The sequence below is a fragment of the Aquarana catesbeiana genome, linkage group LG08 (assembly GCF_042186555.1).
Source record: "Aquarana catesbeiana isolate 2022-GZ linkage group LG08, ASM4218655v1, whole genome shotgun sequence".
In the NCBI taxonomy this organism is placed as follows: Eukaryota; Metazoa; Chordata; class Amphibia; order Anura; family Ranidae; genus Aquarana; species Aquarana catesbeiana.
Window position 1 is genome coordinate 32,683,748 of NC_133331.1, and position 23,311 is coordinate 32,707,058.

General features: G+C 42.7%; 1 protein-coding gene across 4 annotated transcripts in view; it reads right to left on the reverse strand.

The window, feature by feature from the left end:
• The window catches only part of DPYSL4 (dihydropyrimidinase like 4), an 82,702-nt gene that overhangs the window by 12,805 nt on the left and 46,586 nt on the right, over nt 1–23,311 (reverse strand). For all 4 annotated transcript variants that reach the window (XM_073595675.1, XM_073595676.1, XM_073595677.1 and 1 more), the window contains exons 10-12: nt 13,955–14,096; nt 10,984–11,154; nt 5,158–5,337 (exon numbers count right to left, since the gene is read on the reverse strand). In XM_073595675.1, the coding sequence (XP_073451776.1) occupies nt 5,158–5,337; nt 10,984–11,154; nt 13,955–14,096 (493 nt within the window). The remainder of the gene's footprint in view (nt 1–5,157; nt 5,338–10,983; nt 11,155–13,954; nt 14,097–23,311) is intronic.

Genomic DNA, 23,311 nt, shown 5'->3' on the forward strand with positions numbered 1-23,311 from the left:
AAAGAGCCGTGATTCATACAAACCAATCAGAAATCATCTTTCATTACCACGGCTAAATGCATGCGAAGTGATAGGCTGCTGGGGGGGATAATGACATCATTACTTTCTGCATTCTGAGCTTCAAATCAAAAAGGCAGAAATGTATTTCCAGGATGACAGGTGCGGAGGACACCCAGAGGCCTCCATACGTTTCCCTCTCAGTCTTGCCCTTATGTGAGGATAACTGGGGCTGGACTTTATAAGAAAAGTAAGACTTAAACGTTCCCAGGTTCCAGGATAACATTAATCCACAGTGATTTTTCCAGACGAGCAGAGCTGCAGGGATGTAGTAGCCATCACATTGAATCCGTCATGCAGAGAACGCTTTCAAGTGGGTGAGAGGCTCCTGGTAGAGCTGTGTGACCTCATTTATACAGACTTATTAAACTGCTCAGTAATCTAGTAATGTGCTACAAAGATAGTAAAAATAATTAACACTACTACAAGTACATAGATCAAACAGAAAAAAAACATGCATCTCCTGAGATAATTAAGATTATTAACCTTTAAAACGATTTTAAAAACTTTTTTAAAGAGGCCTTTCAAATTGGAAGTGTGATATTTATCAGTAATATGTAAAGGAGCAGTGCAGCCTGGGCTCGTTTGGCTGGGCTTCTCCTATGGGTCACAGGAGTGCAATTAGTTTTGCACTCCTGTGACCCGTTTATAGCAGAGAGCGGGCTGAAGTCCATTCTCTGCTGACATCAATAAAAACAGAACAAAAGTCACGACAATAAAGTCTGGATCCGCCGGAGAGCTGCTTACACAGACACCCATGCTGATACTATAGCCGTTGGATAAGGATTTATACTATCCGGGAAATAACAAACTGATTATTTGGCTGGACTATCTGCATCAACACGGGACTGACAGACACAGGGAAATCAAAGGTGTCATCTCAACGACAGTGAGTTAAGCCTCGTACACACGATGCGATTGTTGGCAGGGGATTGTCTGTTGTCAGACTGTTGGCCTAAAATCTGACCATGAGTATGCTCCTTTTGACAATTGTTAAAAGAAAAAAGGCTGAAAACTGATCCCTAGCAAGAGACACCTCCATCCCTAAATTGCACAAAAAACAAACAGAAATTCGCCCGAAAATACTAGCATGTTGGCAGAAAGTTGGACAACAATTGTCAAAAAACAAACATGGGACTTTAAATGAGGTGTTCATGGTGATCACAGGTACATGAATAAATAATAGTATGAAAAATATCAAAATTTATTTAAATCATTGACATCGAATACAGGTCATACATATAGATGACAATTCATAAGAACAGCAGCATAGCATATAGTCCTGAAAACACCGCACGCTCGCCGGGAACTAATTGATACTAATTATTTAAGATACATACATACATGTACAATCCCTCATAGTGAGTACACTATATAAAGATTTATTAGTCATCTAGGATACCATGATTGTTGTTACATAAACTACCTACATACAGATATCCATACATCTTTTTATAGTCAATACACCCTGCATGACCTAGGGGCAACACTTGGGCCCCCTTTTCCTCTCTTTTTTCTTCCCTTTTTTCTATCTTTTCTGTTCCTGCTTTCCTTCGCCTTCCTGCTTTGTTGGACACCTGTGCACCCTTCGCACCATAATACACTATTTGATATTCCCTGCTACATATACATATATATTTTTTTGGATTAACATCCATACATTCATACTCATACATTTCTTTATAGCGAGTACGTTTTGCGATGATCCTGGGTGACAGCTGAGTCCAACCCTCCTTTCCCTCTCTTCATCTTCTTGCCGTGCCTCCCCTGTGCCTGACCACGGTCCTTCACGCTTTGGCCTTCGCCCCTTCAGCTCCCGTGGGAGATGCTTTCCGCTCACCCCTGCCGGGGGTCGGCCTCTGGAGCCAATTACCTGACAAATGAGTATGGGATCACGAGTTCTGGCCTCATATCGTTGTCCAATCATAACCTATATCCCAATATATTTTGTTACTTGTTGTACAGATATCAGATATACACATCAGCCCCTGATGATGCGAGGAGAGCTCGTGAAACTAGTCGGATTAGAGATGCACCATGTATATCTGTATTCATTATACTTTGATGTATGTCATTGTGGCTTTGTTTTCAGGACTATATGCTATGCTGCTGTTCTTATGAATTGTCATCTATATGTAAGACCTGTATTCGATGTCAATGATTTAAATAAATTTTGATATTTTTCATACTATTATTTATGCATGTACCTGTGATCACCATGGACACCTCATTTAAGTCACATGTTTGTTTTTTGACAATTGTTGTCCAACTTTCTGCCAACATGCTAGTATTTTCGGTGGACAACGGTTAGTTGTCAGATTTTCTGATGGTCAGTACATAAATCCGTCACACAAAAGTCAAAAATACAAACACGCATGCTCGGAATCAATGCTCACCAAACACGAAATTAGCAGAAGGGGCCCAAAGGATGGCGCTCAAGAGCTGAAATTCCTCGTCATATGTAACTACGTTCATGTTTTTTGGCCGACAATTGAATAGGACGCGGTAGCCATAGATAGAATTATGCAATGCATGAATCTATTCATTAACCATATAGGGGGTGGTGTGGATAGAGGTGGCGGCCTCCAGGTGCCCCTAATGGATGGGCCACCACTGGCCACAGCTATTCATGAGTGTTGGCACAGCCAGTGATTACCTGTAGTGATCGCAGCTTGCCGCACAAGAATAGATGCTGCCACCAACAGCCTGTCATTGCATTGTACAGGCTTGGTGGCTGCAGCTATCCGCACACAGCTGTCAATCCCACCTAAAGGAATCAGTAGATTCTTTTTGCTGGTATTCGCAGCATGGCTAAATGTCCATGCAAATGGAGCCTAACATTCCTACCCTCCATTTTTTATCACAGCGAGGTTGTGGCAAGATGGCAGTGGGTGGGAAGTGGAGCAGGTCTAGTTGGAGTTGGACTTACCTCCCCTTCTGAAAGCTGTGGCTGTCTTGAATACTGTCCACTCTGGATTAGCATTTCTATGGTGCCGGTGATAACACCCCTGACAAACCCAAATGGCACCCTGGTTGAGAACTGCTGGCCTAAAATATCTGACAAATACATGTGTTCTCTTCTAGAGCAGTGGTTCTCAACCTTGTCCTCAAGTACCCCCAACAGGCCATGTTTTGGGAATTTCTCTTAGATAAAATAGCTGTCCAAAATACCAAGCCATTGACTCTGATTTAAAGTACCTGTGCAAGAGAAAAAAAAAAAACCTACAAACATGGCCTTTTGGGGGTACTTGAGGACAGGGTTGAGAACCACTGTTCTAGAGAATAGCCTTTAAAATACTATATGGCCAAAAGTTTGTGGACACCACACCATAATGACTACATGAGAGAAGGCTTTCAACCTGTTCTGCATAGGCTTTCCCAAAATGTTTCCGTGTGTCTCTGGGAATTTGAGCCTTTAAAGCCAAATAAGCATTTCTGAAGTGATTTACTGATGTTGGACGAGTAAACCTAGTGTGCAATCAGCGCTCCAGTTTATTCCAAACTAAAGTTCTTCTACACAGGACACTAAAGTTCCTCTACACGACACTCATTAAACCATGCCTTTATACAGCTGGCTTCAGTTCTCTCCCCAAACAGTTCCCACAAGGTTGGAAGCACATAAACGTCTAAAATGTCTTTCTATTCTGCAGCATTAACAGCAACCTTCACGGAAAACTCCTAAACTTAATCATTTAGAGTCAGTTATAGGTGTACCATCAGACTGACTCACTCATTAGCGTCTTATATTTCTAGGGGACTGCATTGGTGATATCTATCCAGCATAGATTTCAGTTCTGTTTGCAGATTTGCCTTCTTTCTAATTGGGTGGTTGTAATTTCCCCACTCCATGAAATAAATTAAATAATAATCATTAGGGACAGTTGGACCTATTCAAAACACATATAACTCTCCACCATAGTCCCTGACAGACATGACAACCCATTGATTCAACTCTCCAGCATCTACTAAAAGCTGATATTTATGAGGACTGAAGGGGTTGATTTCTGGAAGTGGTGCTAATATATGGAAAATATACTGTATATCATCATGTAAATAGCCATAACATTAGTGACTGGCCTTCTGGAATCTCTATATTGTGGATAAAACTATGAAGCCAAAGCTTTTCTCAATCTTTTTATCTCCAAGAAACCTCTATAGCCATACTAGGACACTCCAATTACAAGACTATATGGGTACCCTAGTCTCATGACAGACCCCTATACAATTGGCCGGTGATTTTGTGAAGGCTTGTATATAGAGATTGAGACTGTGTCTATTATTGACACGATACGCCTCTAGAGGACGAATATTTTTTGTGAAGCTCCTGTGATTTGAGATACATCACAGTTAAATTAATCGGCCAGCAGCACTCCCTCTGAGTGCCCACTGTGTCTTACGTGAATCATTGTTGGTCGGTGATACCCTGGCCTGTTGTTCGTGCGTGGCTCTGACATTCTCTTTCTTCATTTGTTGAGTTATTTTCTGCTGTTCGGGTGGAACACTTACACTTGGGACTTAAGCCACAGTTTTGGAAGTTTCGAGCCCTCTTATTCCCTGAAGAAGATCTGCACTGTGTTTTTTTGAAACGCGTTGGACATTGTCGGCTTGACAATCTTGGGCTTCCTTCTCAGCTGTTCTCATATCTGCCCCAACATATGTGTTTGTTTTTACTATCTTTGAACATTGTTTTTTGTCATATATATTAATAAATTGTATATTCTTGTACGACTACTGTTTGTGGTCAGTTTAAAATCCCAATCTGAGGAACTTGTCTTTTACCATGCCAATATAAATTACATTGTTGGTTTTCCTAAAAAGATAGAATGAAAATAATTGATCTCCATTGTAGAGAGTCAGTGTGACCCTAACCGTCTATTCTCTCCAGTGACTGGATACAGTGAAATGATTTCAAACTACAGGCCTGCCACCTGCATACACTGCCAGCACTGGAGAAGTTCTCTACCCCCAATCAATATACACTGGCAGCATGAAAGGGTTAGCCTTCTATGGCCAATGATCTGCTCTAAAAAAAAGCAAGGGGAAGAACAAAATCAGGTTAAGGGCATTGCTGAGACAGAAATGTACTTGAACAATACTCACTCTATTCCTGGCTTTAATCCGCTTGTAGACAAAATCAGGGAACGTCTTCCTTTGAACGAAGCGGCCTGACCCTTGGCTGACGTGAAGAGTTTCACCTTCTAGAACAACCCGTCCTTGGCTAATAACAACCTCTGGTGCTCCATGGCATTCCATCCCTTCAAATATATTCATCTCCACAACCTGGCAGAGGTAGAAAAAACATGCATAAGAAAATGAGTGCAAGTATTTCTTTTATATCTCACAATTAAAATTCGAGGGATCAAACCTTGGCTGGTTCAGCAGGAACCAGCCAAGTTTCAAACCATGTATGTGCAGGCTGATTGTCCCCAAGCTGATCAATCGATCAACTTGGGTACAACCAACCTGTCAGATTTTTCATGCGACTATTGCCAGCGGCTATAGCCGCTAGCAATAATCACTGGGTGTTCTCCTGGCAGGGACGGCTCCCCGCAACCCCCCCGTCGGGAGAACACAATAGCTCTGCGGGAGGGATTGTCCCATCAACACTGACAGTGTTGATAGGGATGTTGAGCTTTTCTTTTATTCCTGCAACTCGTGGTTGCAGGAAAGAAAATCACACTCTCTATGGTCAGCTTAAAAAAGGAGAGAGCAGCAATTGGGACTTTAAATGAGCCGGTGACCTGGTAAGGTGCAGTGCCTCCACCCCTGTCTAATTGAAAAAAGGGGGAAGGAAATGGGACTTTAAATGAAGCACGTAGGTATAAAAATCAGTTTTATTGTATATGTTAATAATACAGTACATGATGGTAATCATGAATCATTATACATGAACAGTTATATATATATATATATATACACACATGAATCATACAATAAAGGCAAGGAAACCACATAATTGCAGACAGTAGATATCACATAATACTGAAAAATATCTAATAAAACACATAAACTAAAACATGGCATATAGCAGCTCTACACATTTCCTAGATCGATCTACACGTCGGGAGCATGCCCGTGAATTGAATCTGAAGTGTAATGGTAGAAGAGATTTCTATAAGGTCTGACCCTATCAAGGAAAAGGAAATTATTATATATTGAAATGGAGATTAAGACTATAAAACCCCCACTCTCTAAAATACTTACAGTTGTAGCTTTGTGATGACGGCATGGCACTAGAGATCGGAGACCCCCTAAGGGTTCCTTTTCCTTGATAGGGTCGGACCTTATAGAAAATTTTTCTACCAATACACTTCAGATTCAATCCACGTGCATGCTCCTGAAGAGTGGATTAATCTACAAAACGCGTAGAGCTGCTATATGCCATGCTTTAGTTTAATATGTGTTTTATTCAATGGTTTTCAGTATTATGTGATATCTACTGTCTGCAATTATGTGGTTTCCTTGCCTTTATTGTATGATTCATCTATATATATATATCAACTGTTCATGTATAATGATTCATTATTACCATCATGTACTATATTATTTACATATACAATAAAATTTATTTTTATACCTACATGCTTCATTTAACCACTTGTCGACCAGCCACCGCAGTTCTACTGCGGCAGAATGGCATGGCTGGGCAAAACGACGTTATGTTACGTTGCTTCGCCCTGTGGCCACTAGGGGCGCCTGCTACTCTCCCCTGGAGCCAATGTGAGTGCCCTGCGGTCACGATCACCGCCGGGCTCCTGCGATCGCTGCTGACACACGGAGAACCAGGATCTGTGTGTGTAAACACACAGTTTATGGTTCTCTGAGGGGAGAAGAGCCTGATCATCTGTTCATACAGAGTATGAACATCGATCTGTCATCTCCCCTGCACAGTCCCCTCCCCCCTTCAGTTAGAACACACACTAGGGAACACAATTAACCCCTTGATCGCCCCCCTAGTGTTAACCCCTTCCCTGACAGTGTCATTTTTACAATAATCAGTGCATTTTTATAGCACTGATCGCTGTATAAATTCCAATGGTCCCAAAAATGTGTCAAAAGTGTCTGATATGTCCGCCATAATGTCGCAGTCCTGATAAAAATCGCAGATCGCCGCCATTACTAGTAAAAAAAAAGTATAATAAAAATGCCATAAAACTATCCCCTATTTTATAGACGCTATAACTTTTGCGCAAACCAATCAATATACGCTTATTGCGATTTTTTTTTTACCAAGAATATGTAGAAGAATACATATCGGCCTAAACTGAGGAAAAACTTGTTTTTTTTATATATTTTTGGGGGATATTTATTGTAGCAAAAATTAAAAATAATGCGTTTTTTCAAAACTGTCGCTCTTTTTTTGTTTTTAGCGCAAAAAATAAAAAACACAGAGGTGATCAAATACCACCAAAAGAAAGCTCTATTTGTGGGGAAAAAAAGGAGGATAATTTTGTTTGGGTGCAACGTCGCACGACTGCGCAATTGTCAGTTAAAGCGACGCAGTGCCGAATCGCAAAAAGTGCTCTGGTCAGGAAGGGGGTTAAAGTCCCATTCCCGCCCCCCTTTTTTCATATGGTCAACTTAAAGGGGTTGTAAAGGTAAAAGTTTTTTCACCTTAATGCATTCTATGCATTAAGGTGAAAAAACATCTGACAATAATGGTCCCCCCCAGCCCCTCCCCGTTTTACTAACCTGACCCCTCGAAAGTCCCGCGCTTGCTCCTGACATCCTCTTCGCCGATCAGCCTGGCCGTTGACTGGCTAGAGTGGTTAGATTGAAAGCAGCACAGCCATTGGCTCGCGCTGCTGTCAATCACATCCAATGACGCGGCGCGTCGGGGGGCGGGGCCGAGTGATACAGTGAGCGGCTATGGCCGCCGGCGGTATCACGGGAGCGCGCCCGCACGCACTCAACACCATGTGAGGGAGTTTGCATGAAATTGTTGAGTCCTTGCGGGGGGGGGGAGCCGAGACAGCCGCCGGGAGACCCCAGAAGACCAGGTTCGGGGCCACTCTGTGCAAAACGAGCTGCACAGTGGAGGTAAGTATAACATGTTTGTTATAAAAAAAAAAAATAGCTTTAGTGATCATTTAAGTCCAACCAAAACTGATATTTTCGTTTTGGTAGATGCTGCAAAGAAAACCCCCCCATAATTGTTTCTTATATCTCTCAAGAAATCTATTGGTATTGGTGAGATCCCTGTGGTTGAGTTCCTGGACACCTGCATTGACCATTGTACACTCTTCCCACTGGACTTTTTTTATACAGAGAATGTCACAGGAGGATCTGGAGTAGATTGGTGTAAACACCTACATTTCCCAGAATAAGACAGAAATATGGAAGGGAGATCTTGGTAGAGTTTTCTAGACATACTGTATCCTGAGGACGCTGCATCTATTATATGGAGTCCAACTCTCTGTGTTGGATCGACTTATTTTATGTTATGGAGAATGCAATAGGAGGAGCTGAGACACATAAATATTGGTGGAAAGTTACAGCACATGTACAATTCCAGAGCCAGGCTTAGCCCACTGGGTTCCATTCAGCTAAAATGTCATTTTTGGCTAAGCTGACCCCTTAAATCCCTCTGCACTAGGTGTACATTTTCTGAAATGCCTCCAAAATACCTTTACCATTGCTCTGAGGGATCACTAATAAAAAAAAAATATTGTTTATGGATTACCTGACTACTGCTCAGCAGAGAACAATAAAGCAGCGTACACACGGGCGGACTTTTCGGCCGGACCGGTCTATCCGATGGACTTTCGGCAGACTTCCGACGGACTTTCCCAACGAACGGACTTGCCTACACACGATCACACCAAAGTCCGACGGTTTTGTACGTGATGACGTACGACCGGACTAAAATAAGGAAGTTCATAGCCTGTAGCCAATGGCTGCCCTAGCGTCGGTTTTTGTCCGTCGGAATAGCATACAGACGAGCGTACTTTTCGACCGGACTCGAGTCCGTCGGAAAGATTTGAAACGTTTCAAATCTAAAGTCCGTCAGATTTTTGACCGAAAAAGTCCGCTGCAGGTCCGATGGAGCCCACACACGGTCGGATTGTCCGCCGGATTCGGTCCGTCGGACCAGTCCGGTCGAAAAGTCCACCCGTGTGTACGCGGCATAAGTCTCTGCCTGGGATTGTGTTTGCCTGCAATTTTCTGTTTTATATTTTATTCTGCTTAAAATGTAAAAAAGAAACCTTTAAATTATACACGACTGGCAGCTGATATAGAGAACACCGTAATCCATTGGAGTTAACACTGCTATTACTTCGATAACAGTTATTACACACAGAAAAAGGGTTTCTTTAAAAGGGGAATTAGGTTTATAACATCCCTTTTTTATATGTTCTCATTTATTGAGGTCTTGGCTATAGCTGGAAGTAGTTCTGTACAAAAACAAGACCTTTTTAGGCTATGTTGACATCTAGGCGTTCCGGATAGCGGGTGGAATAGCCGCGATTCTGCCTGCGATCCCAAATCGACGCAAATGTCTTTTGAGCAACAGGTGTCCCACAAATCTGTTGGTGCAATTTTACCGCAATTCGTCGGGCAACAGTCGCTGCACAATTGCATCATGATCGGGGGGGGGTGCCATTGGAAGTCACAGGGATCGCAAGCACGTCCCGCGATTTTGCGTCAATTTGGGATCACTGACAGAATCGCGGCAATTCGGCCTGTGATATGGGACGCCTAGATGTGAGCAGAGCCTTAAAGTGTTACTAAATCCAGTAACATGAAAATAGTTCATTTGCCCCCCCCCCCCCCCACCACAGTGCCCACAGCTTATAAAATACAATTTTTACATTAAAATATTGCCAATATATACCTTTTTGGCTGATCTGTATACCACAGTCAGTGATAAACTACACAGTTTCTCCAGTGCTGAGTGTTCAGGCCCATGTGTGTGATGCCAAGATCATGTGACCTGGCTAGCTCTGAGAACAAGTAAATGTTCTCTCCAGCATAAAAGACACAACTGAGCATGTGCTGGTGGGCTACCCTGCCTGTGTTAGCTGGCTTTCCCCAGATAGACAGTGCAGGAACGGGGAGGATCTGTGCATACAGGATCAAACAGCCTTTTTACACACTGCAGAGGATTAACCCCTTATGTTCCACAATGAGTATAACAAGAAAGCTATGCTGCATATGTTAAGGGCATGCAGCCTGGTACGTTTCAGGAGGGGGAGGGGGGGGGGCACTTGCTCGTCCCCACCCCCTTTCCTGACCTGCCAGGCTGCATGCTCGGATAAGGGTCTGGTATGGATTTTGGGATCCGACTTTGGCATGCAACTTGTGTTTTGATGATTTTGAAGGGGAACCCACACAAAAAATGAAAAAAAAAAAAACGGCATGGGTTCCCTACCCAAGACCATACCAGACCCGTTTTTTTGGCGTGGGATGTTCCCCTTAAAATCCATGCCAGTCCAAAGGGTCTGTTATGGTCTTGGAGAGGGAACCCATTTTTTTTTCATTTTTTGCCTGGGGTTCCCCTTCAAGATCATCAGAACACAAGTCGCATGCCAAAGTCGGATCAGTCAAGACGGCGATCCGACTTTGATCCGACTTGAGTGATATTCAATGGGTTGAAGTAAGAACAAAGTCGGAACAAAGTAGTACAGGGAGCATTTTCAAAGTCGGACCGACTTGTGTCGGACCAGTTAAGACGGCTCCCATAGGGAAACATTGATTTTCACACGTCATGCGACATGAGCTCCCAATGTCGGAGCGTTTGTCGTACCAGTGTGAACCCTGCCTAATTGAACGAGCTGAACCTAGAAGCTGATTGGCTACCATGTACAGCTGCACCAGTTTTTGCACTCTCCAGTTTAAGTAAATCGACCCCTTTATTTTTTGTCATAAACAAACATGAATGGCTAAATAAAAATGACTTAGGGAACAAGTAAAACTGTTATTTACTGAATGATGTGTCTTGGCAGAAATGATTTTTAATGTTTTTGGATTCCAGATAACTAGGTCAGCGTCTGAGCCCGTGGCGATTCTTCCCTTCCGCGGATACAAGTTGAAAATTTTGGCTGCGTTTGTACTGGTCACCGCTACAAACTCATTCTCGTCCATCCTGCCAGAGGTCTGAAGAAGAGAAGAAAAACAATGAAAAAGAAAAAAAAAAGAAAATATTCTCTAATTTAAAAATAAACCTGACCATGTTAATATCCCCTAGACTTCATTCATCTCAAAATTAAATGTATTAATATTGTAGATACAAAACTTTTTTGAAAGATTTAATCTCTATTTCTTAAAGTAAAGAAAGGAACCCGGAAAATATAGGCCAAGGCACCAAAGGGCAATATGCAAGACTCTTTCTCAATGCACTGCAATGACATGCATTGGAGGGAACAGATCCTAATAAGAACAATGGAGATTTTCTTGCTGTACTGGAAAAATACACACAATGCATACTGATGGGCCCATACGTTGGCCCTGCACATAATGATACAATTGTTTGAGAATGATCCTCAATCAACGTGGGGTTCTTTTCATGGAGAGGAATGATCAGCCCCAGAGAAACAACGCATTTCACCAAATCAAACATTCTTAGTGTGTTTAATAAGCTTTGCATATAAAATACAATTTTAACTTTTGTAATGCACAATCAAAATATCATTATGTGTATGACAAAGTCTGCATCCTCTTTCTGGGATCTTATTTTATCTACATCATCCATTTTACCAATTAAAACGAAATTCCAGTAAACATAACACACAGAAATATGTGCAACTTTGTATTACACAATACATCCTTAAAGTGGGAGTCCACCTTAAAAAAAAATATTAAAAGCCAGCAGCTACAAATACTGCAGCTGCTGACTTTTAATAAATGGACACTTACCTGTCCAGGGTGTCCGCGATGTCCGCAGCAGATGATGAGCAATCGCTCGGTTCTCGGCTGCCCCCGCCGCCATCCTCGGTCAGGGAATCAGGAAGTGAAGCGTTGCGGCTTTACTGCCCAGTTCCCTACTGTGCATGCGCGAGTCGCGCTGCACGTCTTTGCTGGTCCCCGTTGTGTTGTGGGAACTGTGTGTTTCCCAGAACACAAAAGCGGGGGGGAAGGGGGGGGGGCATCTGCGGCTAGCTATTCCCGGAAGTGGGTGCAAATACCTGTATTATAAAGGTATCTGCACCCCCCTCCCCCCTGAAAGGTGCCAATTGTGGCACCAGAGGGGGGGAGGAATCCGATGAGCAGAAGCTCCATATTAGGGTGGAGCTCCGCTTTATATTGATTTTTTGAATGCAAGAAGTGTAAGGCAGGCCATACACGGTGTGAATTTCTTTCCTGCAACCACGGGTTGCAGGAAAGAAATTTGCATGATTCCCCCATCAACACAGACAGTGCTGACAGGGGAATCCCTCCTGTTGATCCATTGTGTGCTCCCGATGGGGGGGGGGCAAATAAACTGTTGACATTGCAAAGTGCAGTTGCACCCTGCATGAGCAGTTGCTCCAGAGCTTAGTAAATGAGCAGAAGCTTCCATCATCCAATCGTGTGCAAGCAAAGTGCTGTTTTTTTTATTTTCCTTGAATGTGATTGGGTGTTCTTTGCAAGCTTTACCTTATTTACTAAGCTCTGGAGTGCAACTGCATTTTGCAAGGTGCAAAGTTCATTTGCCTTTTATAAATCAACCCCTTAGTGGCAGTTTTTTCCGCCGCAATGTCGCAGTCCCGCTAAAAATCGCTGATCGCCACTATTACTAGTAAAAAAAAAAAAAAATATTCTATAAATATATCCCATAGTTTGTAGACGCAAACTTTTGTGTATTGGGATTTTTTTTACCAAAAATATGTAGCAGAATACATATTGGCCTAAATTGATGAATAAATTTGAATTTTTACATTCTTTTTTATTGGATATGTTTTATAGCAGAAAGTAAAAAATATTGTTTTTCTTTTTCAAAATTGTCAATCTTTTTTCGTTTATAGCACAAAAAATAAAAACCGTAGAGGTGATCAAAAAGGACATCAATTTTATTTGGGTACAGTGTCGCACGACCGTGCAATTGCCAGTTAAAGCAACGCAGTGCCGCATCGCAAAAACAGAAACGGCCTGGTCATGAAGGGGGCAAAACCTTTCGGGGCTGAAGTGGTTAAAAAGCCTAACTCCAGACAGTATAGGGGTTGATTTATTAAAAGGCAAATAGACTATGAACTTTGCAAAGTGAGGTTGAACTCTACAAGAGCTGCTGACGTTCATCATCCAATCATGTGTTGATGAAAAAGTGTTTTTGGAGCCAAACACCTATTGGATTTTAAAGCAGAATATTCATCAACACTCAGGTAATGGAGACCTATGAACAATGCACAGGCCTTTACACATTGGACATATAGGCAAAAAAAAATATTTTGATATAATTATGTGTTTTTATGAATATTACTATCTTTGATGTGTTGTGTCTAAATTATGTAATTTTCAATTTATAGTGATCATATACGCAGTGCCTAATGAAAGTTCACATGAAGAAGCCATCATTTGACGAAACATGTAGAGATTAGAATCAGATGCATCTGTTACATGTATTGTATGGTTATTTATGACGACAACTTGATTTTTAGATGTTTCTAAATTAAATTTTGATACCTTTTTGTTATTTTTGTTGTGTTTTGGCACCTTAAAAATCCCATAGTCTGTTCTCTTGCTATGTCTTAAAAAAAAGTTGTAGGTTTTTGTTATACAGTAATGACAATGCTCATATTTTTAGCAGGGTTCTATTATTCATACCTTACTGCTGCATTTGTCCATATTGTGCTTATTCTTATATCAGATTATTAGGAATAAAAATAAGTGTTGACTTTTTATCTTTTACATTTTACCATTAATGTTATTTTGTGTGGCATTTACCAGCTTTGTTGCAATACAAAAACCGTATTCTCCTTACCACGCATTTTTCCCAGATTATCGACATTCGTTCTTCCACCCCATTGGTGCCTTCTGGTATTAGGGTGAAATTGTCCTTCCCGACGGCTTTCTGTGCTGTGGTGAAGGCACAGTGAGCACTGCCTGTTACCTGGAGGTCAGAACTGCAGGAGAGAATTGGCATTAGACTGTCAGCCCAGAAACAGCATTTATCACATTTTGTGCCTTCAGCCAGGTTTCCCACCCAGTTGCCCATCTCTGCCATTAAAAGTAATTTGCACTATCCTTACATTGGTGGCTGGTGCTAAATATTTCGGGGGGGGGGGGGGGGGCAAACTAACGCCATATTTCGAGATGATGGATGGGAAGGCAGCATTCGCCATAAGCACCCAGCCAGGCCCCCCCCGCGTTAGATGTACTAGAACATGGCGGCGATCCACCGCCACCCCGCCGCGGGAGACTGACCGTAACTTAGGAGGCAGGGGGAAGGAAGAGCCGGGCCGTTGCTTCTCTTCCCAGCTGAACAGGAAGTGTGTCCTGAGACCCGATTAGCCAGGGAGTCCTAAAACTCCCTGGCCAATCGGGTCTCAGGACCTGCTTCCTGATTGGCCAGGAGGAGAATCAGGAAGGCAATATTGAATATTAATTGATGGACACGGCTCCGGGTCTAAGCATTTTACACAGGTTTGTCAGATTATTGTGGATTATTTTATCTATATTAATGCCCAATGTATGGACCACGACTCAGTGGTGAAGTCTTTGCAGACGAAACACATTAGATTTGGTTGAGTCTGCTTCATGTCATTGCGGCACTTTTCAATACCCATGTGATCACATGAGATGTCTCATTGATGCCTGTCATTTTGAAATTTGGGTAGGTTTTTTACTTTTTAATAAAATTTGTTGCTAAACAGTTTTATACTATGTGGAGGTCTCTTGTCTTCTATAAAAGTTGGAGTCTATGATTTGACAAGAGGGTCTATCACTGCAAAGAATCTTGGTGTCTTATTCTTGGATATCATTTCTGTGACTACCATCCTGATCAGTACTGCTATATGCTCGGTTGATGTTGTCTTCTGGTAAGCATATTCACTCTTCTCCCCTGGGTGGTTGATGCACATACCGTGTTGACCCCCCCTTTTGGATTGTCCCTTATAATCATCATTGAAACTAACTTGTGATTTTCACTCACTATTTGGACTGTTTTGTTATACTGTGGGTATACTATATGACTCCTCTTATATCTTTATATATGGAAGGTCTCACTTCTGGATACCTCATATAAATATTTGCACAATGCACTTTATAATGTTTATATGCTAATGTCACCATTTATTTGTGTTGTTGATTTGTTATACATACATATTTTTTATTTATAGTAATTCGCTATTATCACACAACTTGGTGGATTCAGGGTTGCAGTGCTCTGCGCCCCAAGCCCACCCTCTTTTGAAGCCAATTAGTGCTTCAAGCTCTAAAAAAATAAAAAAAACATTTGGAATCCATGTGTCCGGTGCCCTGCATGTAGATTAGGGGTCGGGCGCATGGATTGGCACCTGCGCCCCGTATGGATGGGCCGCCACTGCTTTCTTAGCTAAAAGATAAAACATCTTTTGTTTTAGTCACTTTCTCCCGTCAGGCTATGTAGGAAAAACCCCCCAGTGTCATTCAACACTATGGGGTTAAGTTACTAAAGGCCAATAGACTTTGCACTTAGTAAATGAACAGAAGCTTCACTGACTTCCATCATCCAATCATGTGCAAGCAAAAATGTAGTTTTTTTTATTTTCCTTGCGCGTGATTGTCTATTCTTTACGAAGGGAAACTTTACCTCATTTACTAAGCTGCAAATTGCTCGGTCTAATTGCTTGGTCTGGCCCACCTCCGGCACACTTCTCCAGCCACTCTGTGTGCCGATTCTGCAACCTCCTGGGAGATGTGATGTAAGTATCCCAAGAGGCCTCAGGACCCGGTGTACGTCATTCTGGCCTAAGGTGCAATGACAGGGAGGTAGAGGGCTAATAAAAATCAAAAATTCTAAAACTGCTCCAATTCTTCTGGGGGGGGGGGGATAAGTGATAAAGCTCCACTGGAGTTCCACCCACTTTTACAAGGTGGTCTTAAACTAAAGACCACCCCTCCACCCCTCATTTTTGGATATCTATATAAATATTTTTTTTTCTTTCATACCTTTTTAGAAGTACTAAGTGTACTTCCGTCCTAGCTCGGCCGCAGCGCTGGGCGTCATGTTCTCTACTGCGGCGAGACCTCCTCCTTCACCCCCGCTGCCTTCTGGGACCTGTGTGAAGACATGCTGGCCATTCACAAAGCGCCACAGTAACTCTTAGTTGGAATGGCGGTGCCTACACCCGAGCCGGTGGACGAATCGGACTCGGGGGGGCAACATCGCTGGCTCCCTGGACAGGCAAGTGTCCTCATTTAAAGTCAGCAGCTACAGTACTTGTAGCTGGTGACTTTTAAAAAAAAAATAACTTTTTTGCGGCTGAAACTCCTCTTTAATCTGTGTTGATTTTAGGGTATTTTGGAGGGTGATACTTCTCCCAGATTCCCTTTAATTCATTTGTAATTTAATTTAATGGGGTTGTTTTACTAAAGGTAAATAGACTGTTCACTTTGCAAGGAAATTTTCCCCAGAGGTGAAGCTCTGCTGACTACCATCATCCAATCATGATCAAGCAAAAGTGCTGTTTTTTATTTTCCTTGCATGGGATTGGGTATTCTTTGCAAAGGGAGGTTTCATCACATTTCCCAAGCTCTGGGGAAAATTCCCTTGCAAAGTGAACAGCCTATTTGCCTTTAGAAAATCAACCTCTATTGAATCCTGCTGCAAGAGTTCCCAGTGTAATCAGCATAATATATCTTTTAGCCCCACCTCCAGCACTAATGAAATCCTACTTACTGAACAAATAAAGCTCAACCTCCTTCATCATTAAGCTCTACTGCAAGAAGATTAGATTATGGAGGATTTTGATGTCACAGATATGTGAGATGCTGAATGACATTTAACCACTTCAATACCGGGCACTTTCACACCTTCCTGCCCAGGCCAATTTTCAGCTTTCAGTGCTGTCACTTTTTAAATGACAATTGCGCGGTCATGCTACACTGCACCCAAACTAAATTTTTATCATTTTGTTCCCACAAATAGAGCTTTCTTTTGGTGGTATTTGATCACCTCTGCTGTTTTTATTTTTTGCTAAACGAATAAAAAAAGACCGAAAATGTTGAAAAAAAAAAAGTTTTTCTTTGTTTTTGTTATAACATTTTGTAAATAAGTACGTTTTCTCCTTCACTGATGGGCACTGATAAGCTGCACTGATAAGGCGGCACCAATGAGGTGGCACCAATGGGATGGCACTGATGGGCACTGGCAATGGGCACTGATAGGCGGCACTGATAGGTGGCACTGATGGGCATTGAAAGGCGGCACTGATGGGCACTGATAGGCGACACTGATGGGCACTGAAAGGCTGCACTGATGGGTACTTATGGTGGCATTGATAGATGGCACTGCTGGGCACTGACAGGTGACACTGAAAGACGGCACTGATGGCTGGCACTGATAGATTTAACAGAATTGGCACTGAATTGGCACTGATTGGCAGCTGCCTGGGCCTTGATTGGCAATTCCCTGGTGGACTAGGGTGGCATACTTGGTGGTCCAGTGTGGTGGCCATCCCTGGTGGTCCTGGGTGGGCATCTGAGGGGGGGCTGCACTGATAAACAATCAGCACAGACCCCCCCATCAGGAGAGCAGCCGATCGGCTCTCCTCTACTCGCGTCTGTCAGACGTGAGTGAGGAAAGCCGATCAACGGCTCTTCCTGTTTACATCGTGATCAGCTGTGATTGGACACGGCTGATCACATGGTAAAGAGTCTCTGTCAGAGACTCTTTACCTAGATCGAAGTTGCGCGTCTCCGGCGAGGGAACGATAGGGCTCAGGTGAGTAAAACAGGGGGGCCGGTCAGTGTCAGAAGTTTTTTTCACCTTAATGCATAGGATGCATTAAGGTGAAAAAACACGAGGGTTTACAACCCCTTTAAGCTCTCCACATGTTATGCTTCTATAGCAGGGACTACAAGTCCCATGAGACATAGAAAGACTCTGACAGCCACAAGCATGACACCCAGAGGCAGAGGCATGCTCTGGCATAGCTGGAGGTCCGCTAATTGCATATCACTGTTCTATAGGATATCCTACTAGACCTGAAAACAGGTAAACAGCAAAGCAACACAGACTTAGGCCTGATTCACACCTATGCAGGTTGCAGTTTGCATATTGCAGGTGCATTTTGCGTTTTTCAATACACATTTTTGATCCATTGAAGTCTATGGGGCCAAAAATCTGAAAAAAGTCCCTGGCCCTTTCCATAAAATACACAGATGTGAACTACATCCACAGGAAACCATGGTAAATGGACTGTAGTGTGTTTCTGCAAAATGCACTAAAAAATGCAAAGGTGTGAACCAGGCCTTAATCATGAACCCTTTTAATTAACTGAATTAACAAAATATAATAAAGGAAGGATGTGATTGGTTGACAAGCCTAACCTGTGAGAAGATAATGAGTGGTTTATTTTATGAGGATTAGGTGGAACGACTTTTAAAAACATTAAAAGCCCATTTAGATCTATGCCTGTGCATTTACTTTGTGTGTTCATAATGTTTTGACGGATGTTTTCAAATCACTTTTGAATTTACTTTTTGAATTTGACTATACAAGTTTGGAGGAGTTCATGGACCCTAATTCCCGATACACGTATATATTTTACAATGGATTGCTTTACAACTTATTGACAGAATCTATGCCTCCTTGTAGATTGGGTATCTGTTGACCTTATCCAGTTGAGGGTGTTGTTTTTTGTCACATTTTAGTGTCTACGTTTCTTTTTTATTGTATTTTTTTGTATTTTTGTAATAAAGACATTTATATTTTTTACAGTATCTCACAAAAGTGAGTACACCCCTCACATTTTTGTAAATATTTTATTCTATCTTTTCATGTGACAACACTGAAGAAATGACACTTCGCTACAATGTAAAGTAGTGAGTGTACAGCTTGTATAACAGTGTAAATTTGCTGTCCCCTCAAAATAACTCAACACACAGCCATTAATGTCTAAACCGCTGGCAACAAAAGTAAGTACACCCCTAAGTGAAAATGTTCAAATTGGGCCCCAAGTGTCAATATTTTGAGTGGCCACCATTATTTTCCAGCACTGCCTCAACCCTCTTGGGCATGGAGTTCACCAGAGCTTCACAGGTTGCCACTGGAGTCCTCTTCCACTCCTCCATGATGACCTCACAGAGCTGGTGGATGTTAGAGACCTTGCGCTCCTCCACCTTCCGTTTGAGGATGCCCCACAGATGCTCAATAGGGTTTAGGTCTGGAAAAAAGCTTGGCCAGTCCATCACCTTTACCCTCAGCTTCTTTAGCACGGCAGTGGTCATCTTGGAGGTGTGTTTGGGGTCTTTATGTTGGAATACTGCCCTGGGGCCCAGTCTCCGGAGGGAGGGGATTATGCTCTGCTTCAGTATGTCACAGTACATGTTGGCATTCATGGTTCCCTCAATGAACTGTAGCTCCCCAGTGCCGGCAGCACTCATGCAGCCCCAGACCATGACACTTCCACCACCATGCTTGACTGTAGGCAAGACACACTTGTCTTTGTACTCCTCACCTGGTTGCCGCCACACACGCTTCACACCATCTGAACCAAATACGTTTATCTTGGTCTCATCAGACCACAGGACATGGTTCCAGTAATCCATGTCCTTAGTCTGCTTGTCTTCAGCAAACTGTTTGCAGGCTTTCTTGTGCATCATCTTTAGAAGAAGCTTCTATCTGGGACGACAGACATGCAGACCAATTTGATGCGGTGTATGGTCTGAGCACTGACAGGCTGACCTCCCACCCCTTCAACCTCTGCAGCAAAGCTGGCAGCACTCATACGTCTATTTCCCAAAGATAACCTCTGGATATGACGCTGAGCACGTGCACTCAACCTCTTTGGTGGACCATGGCGAGGCCTGTTCTGAGTGGAACCTGTCCTGTTAAACCGCTGTATGGTCTTGGCCACCATGCTGCAGCTCAGTTTCAGGGTCTTGGCAATCTTCTTATAGCCTAGGCCATCTTTATGTAGAGCAACAATTCTTTTTTTCAGATCCTCAGAGAGTTCTTTGCCATTAGGTGCCATGTTGAACTTCCAGTGACCAGTATGAGAGAGTGAGAGTGATAACACCAAATTTAACACACCTGCTCCCAATTCACACCTGAGACCTTGTAACACTAATGAGTCACATGACATCGGGAGGCTAATTGGGCCCAATTTGGACATTTTCACTTAGGGGTGTACTCACTTTTGTTGCCAGCGGTTTAGACATTAATGGCTGGCTCAATCCTTTTTCATATGATGTTGGCATGGTGGGGGTCCTCCCTTCTTATGCCCTGTACACACGATAGATTTGTGTGGAAAATGTGTGATAGGACCTTGTTGTCGGAAATTGCGACCATGTGTAGGCTCCATCACACATTTTCCATCGGATTTTCCGACACACAAAGTTTGAGAGCAGGATATAAAATTTTCCAACAACAAAATCCGTTGTCGGAATTTCCAATCGTGTGTACACAAATCCGACACACAAAGTGCCACGCATGCTCAGAATAAATTAAGAGATGAAAGCTATTGGCTACTGCCCCGTTTATAGTCCCGACGTACGTGTTTTACGTCACCGCGTTTAGGACGATGGGATTTTCCGACAACTTTGTGTGACCGTGTGTATGCAAGACAAGTTTGAGCCAACATCCATCGGAAAAAATCCATGGATTTTGTTGTCGGAATGTCCGATCAATGTCCGACCGTGTGTACGGGGCATTACACTTTTGAATTTAGAAATTTGGAGTTGATAGGGTTAATAGCCATTGATCAATGCTTGGTAATACCTGTTGCCAGTGCATCAAAATGCATGTTGAATGCACTTTGCTGTGCTGCCATTGACTTCTATAGGCCCCCCAACACACTAATATGCATAAAAAAAAAACAGATGTCTATTTTTTCCAAACAAGGTGCACTGCAGCACTGAGGTGGGAACATGCACCTAGGGCTGAAACAACTAATCGATTAATCAACAACTAATCGATTATGAAATTAATCGATTACTATTTTCATAATCGATTAATCGGCCAGTAAAATAGTGGGGTTAAAAAAATAAAATGAGCCCTTTATAGTACAAAAAGAGCAAATCGCTACTGTAAATATTACTTTCACCGTTCTACAGTAAAAAAAATGAACTCCTTACAGTTGCGATTATTTGCTTTTTTTGTACTATAAAGGGCTCATTTTAGTTTCTTTTAACCCCATTATGTTACTAAACGTCTTAGACCTGGTTCACATCTATGTGTTTTTTGGTGCTTTTTGCAGAAACACACTACAGTTAATTTAACATGGTTTCCTATGGGACACGTTCACATCTATCCTTTTTTTCAGCCGCTGCGTATTTGGAAAGGGTCAAGGACTTTTTTTTTTCTTAATGCAAAATGGTGCTTTTTAGGTTCAATATACTTCAATGGAGAAGCTGCAGAAAAGCATGTAATGCGTTTTTGCAGCAATTTGTATTTTTTAATCTGCCCAACAACAAATTGGCCAAAAAACAGTATTTCTCTTCTAATAGTGTATACAGTATATCTCCTCTAATAGTGAATATACAGTATATCTCTTCTGTCTATTATTCTCAGAGTGGATTCAATATTTTGCTCCCTAACCATATAGTTGGTTGTTTATATTTACCACTGCATAGAGATATTTAAGAATGAATTGCCTTTTTTTTTAAACTTTACATATTAACTAAATTATACACCACACTTTTTTTTTAAGGTTATTAACCGATTAATCGATTAATCGAAACAATAATCGGCCAACTAATCGATTATGAAAATAATCGTTAGTTGCAGCCCTACATGCACCATTCTTAATAATGGGAAGATGGCCAAAACACCAAAGATAGGTAAAGCCCAACTCTGTGCAGAAAAAAAAGCATCTCTTGCAGTGGGGCTGTGCCCGCACTGCAAGGGTTAATAATTGGTTTTCTCTAGGGCAGAGGAGAAACAGCTATACAGTACTTACCTGACCCTCTACTCCCCCAATAGATGGTGCTCCCCCACAATTCAGTAGTGGCCTGTCCCTCGTCATCCTCGATTCCAGACGAGGGCTATGGACTCTGGCCTTGAAGATGTCAGGATCCTAGATCACTAGAGTATGGGGATGCAGGGGCTGCAGGAGAAGGAGTGGAGGAGCGGGTAATTATATCTCCTTTTATTGTCCTCCTCTGTGGCGGCCCACCTATCCCTGCCCACCTATTCCTTCCGCCACCCCCCCCCCTATCCTGGCGCCCGGCCCCTTTCAGGACGCTGGGTGCATGGATTCCTATGGCGGGGGTGTATATACAGTGGCGGCCCATCCATTAGGGGCGCCACTCCCCCATCCATGTGTCTGGCTCCCTAATCTACGATCAGGGAGCTGGATGCATGGATTCCAATTGGGAGGGGGTTTAAGCATGTGATTAGAGCCAGAGGCTCTAATTGGCTTCAAAATAGAGTGAGCTAAGGACGCAGAGCACTGCACCCCGAGCCCACCCAGTTGTGTGACAAAAGCGAATGAATATTCATTATTCTCACACTGATCCTCCTCTGGGCCAATCAGGAAGCGGGTCATAAAACCCATCACCCCCTTGGTTGAAAGGACAGACGATCCTATTGGATGCCTAGGAGGAGGAAGGGTGAGGCGCATGGCAGAAGCTGCTGTGATGCAGAGTAGGAGGAGATGACCACCCAGAACCTAGATGGGATAAGTGCTGGGTGATCAACCGACCACGAGACCCCCGGGGGGAGGGATGTGGGGGTGCTACCGGCTGACCAGAGGGGTGGTTGCTTGCCGCCCCCCCCAAAAAAAAAACCACCAGCCACCACTGAAGAAATATATATATATATATATATATATATATATATATATATATATACAGTATCTCACAAAAGTGAGTACATCCCTCACATTTTTGTATGTATACTTTCTCATGTGAAGAAATGACACTTTGCTACAATGTAAAGTAGTGAGTGTACAGCTTGTATAACAGTGTAAATTTGCTGTCCCCTCAAAATAACTCCACACACAGCCATTAATGTCAAAACCTCTGGCAACAAAAGTGAGTGCACCCCTAAGTGAAAACTTCCAAATTGGACCCAAAGTGTCAATATTTTGTGTGACCACCATTATTTTCCAGCACTGCCTTAACCCTCTTGGGCATGGAGTTCACCAGAGCTTCACAGGTTGTCACTGGAGTCCTCTTCTACTCCTCCATGATG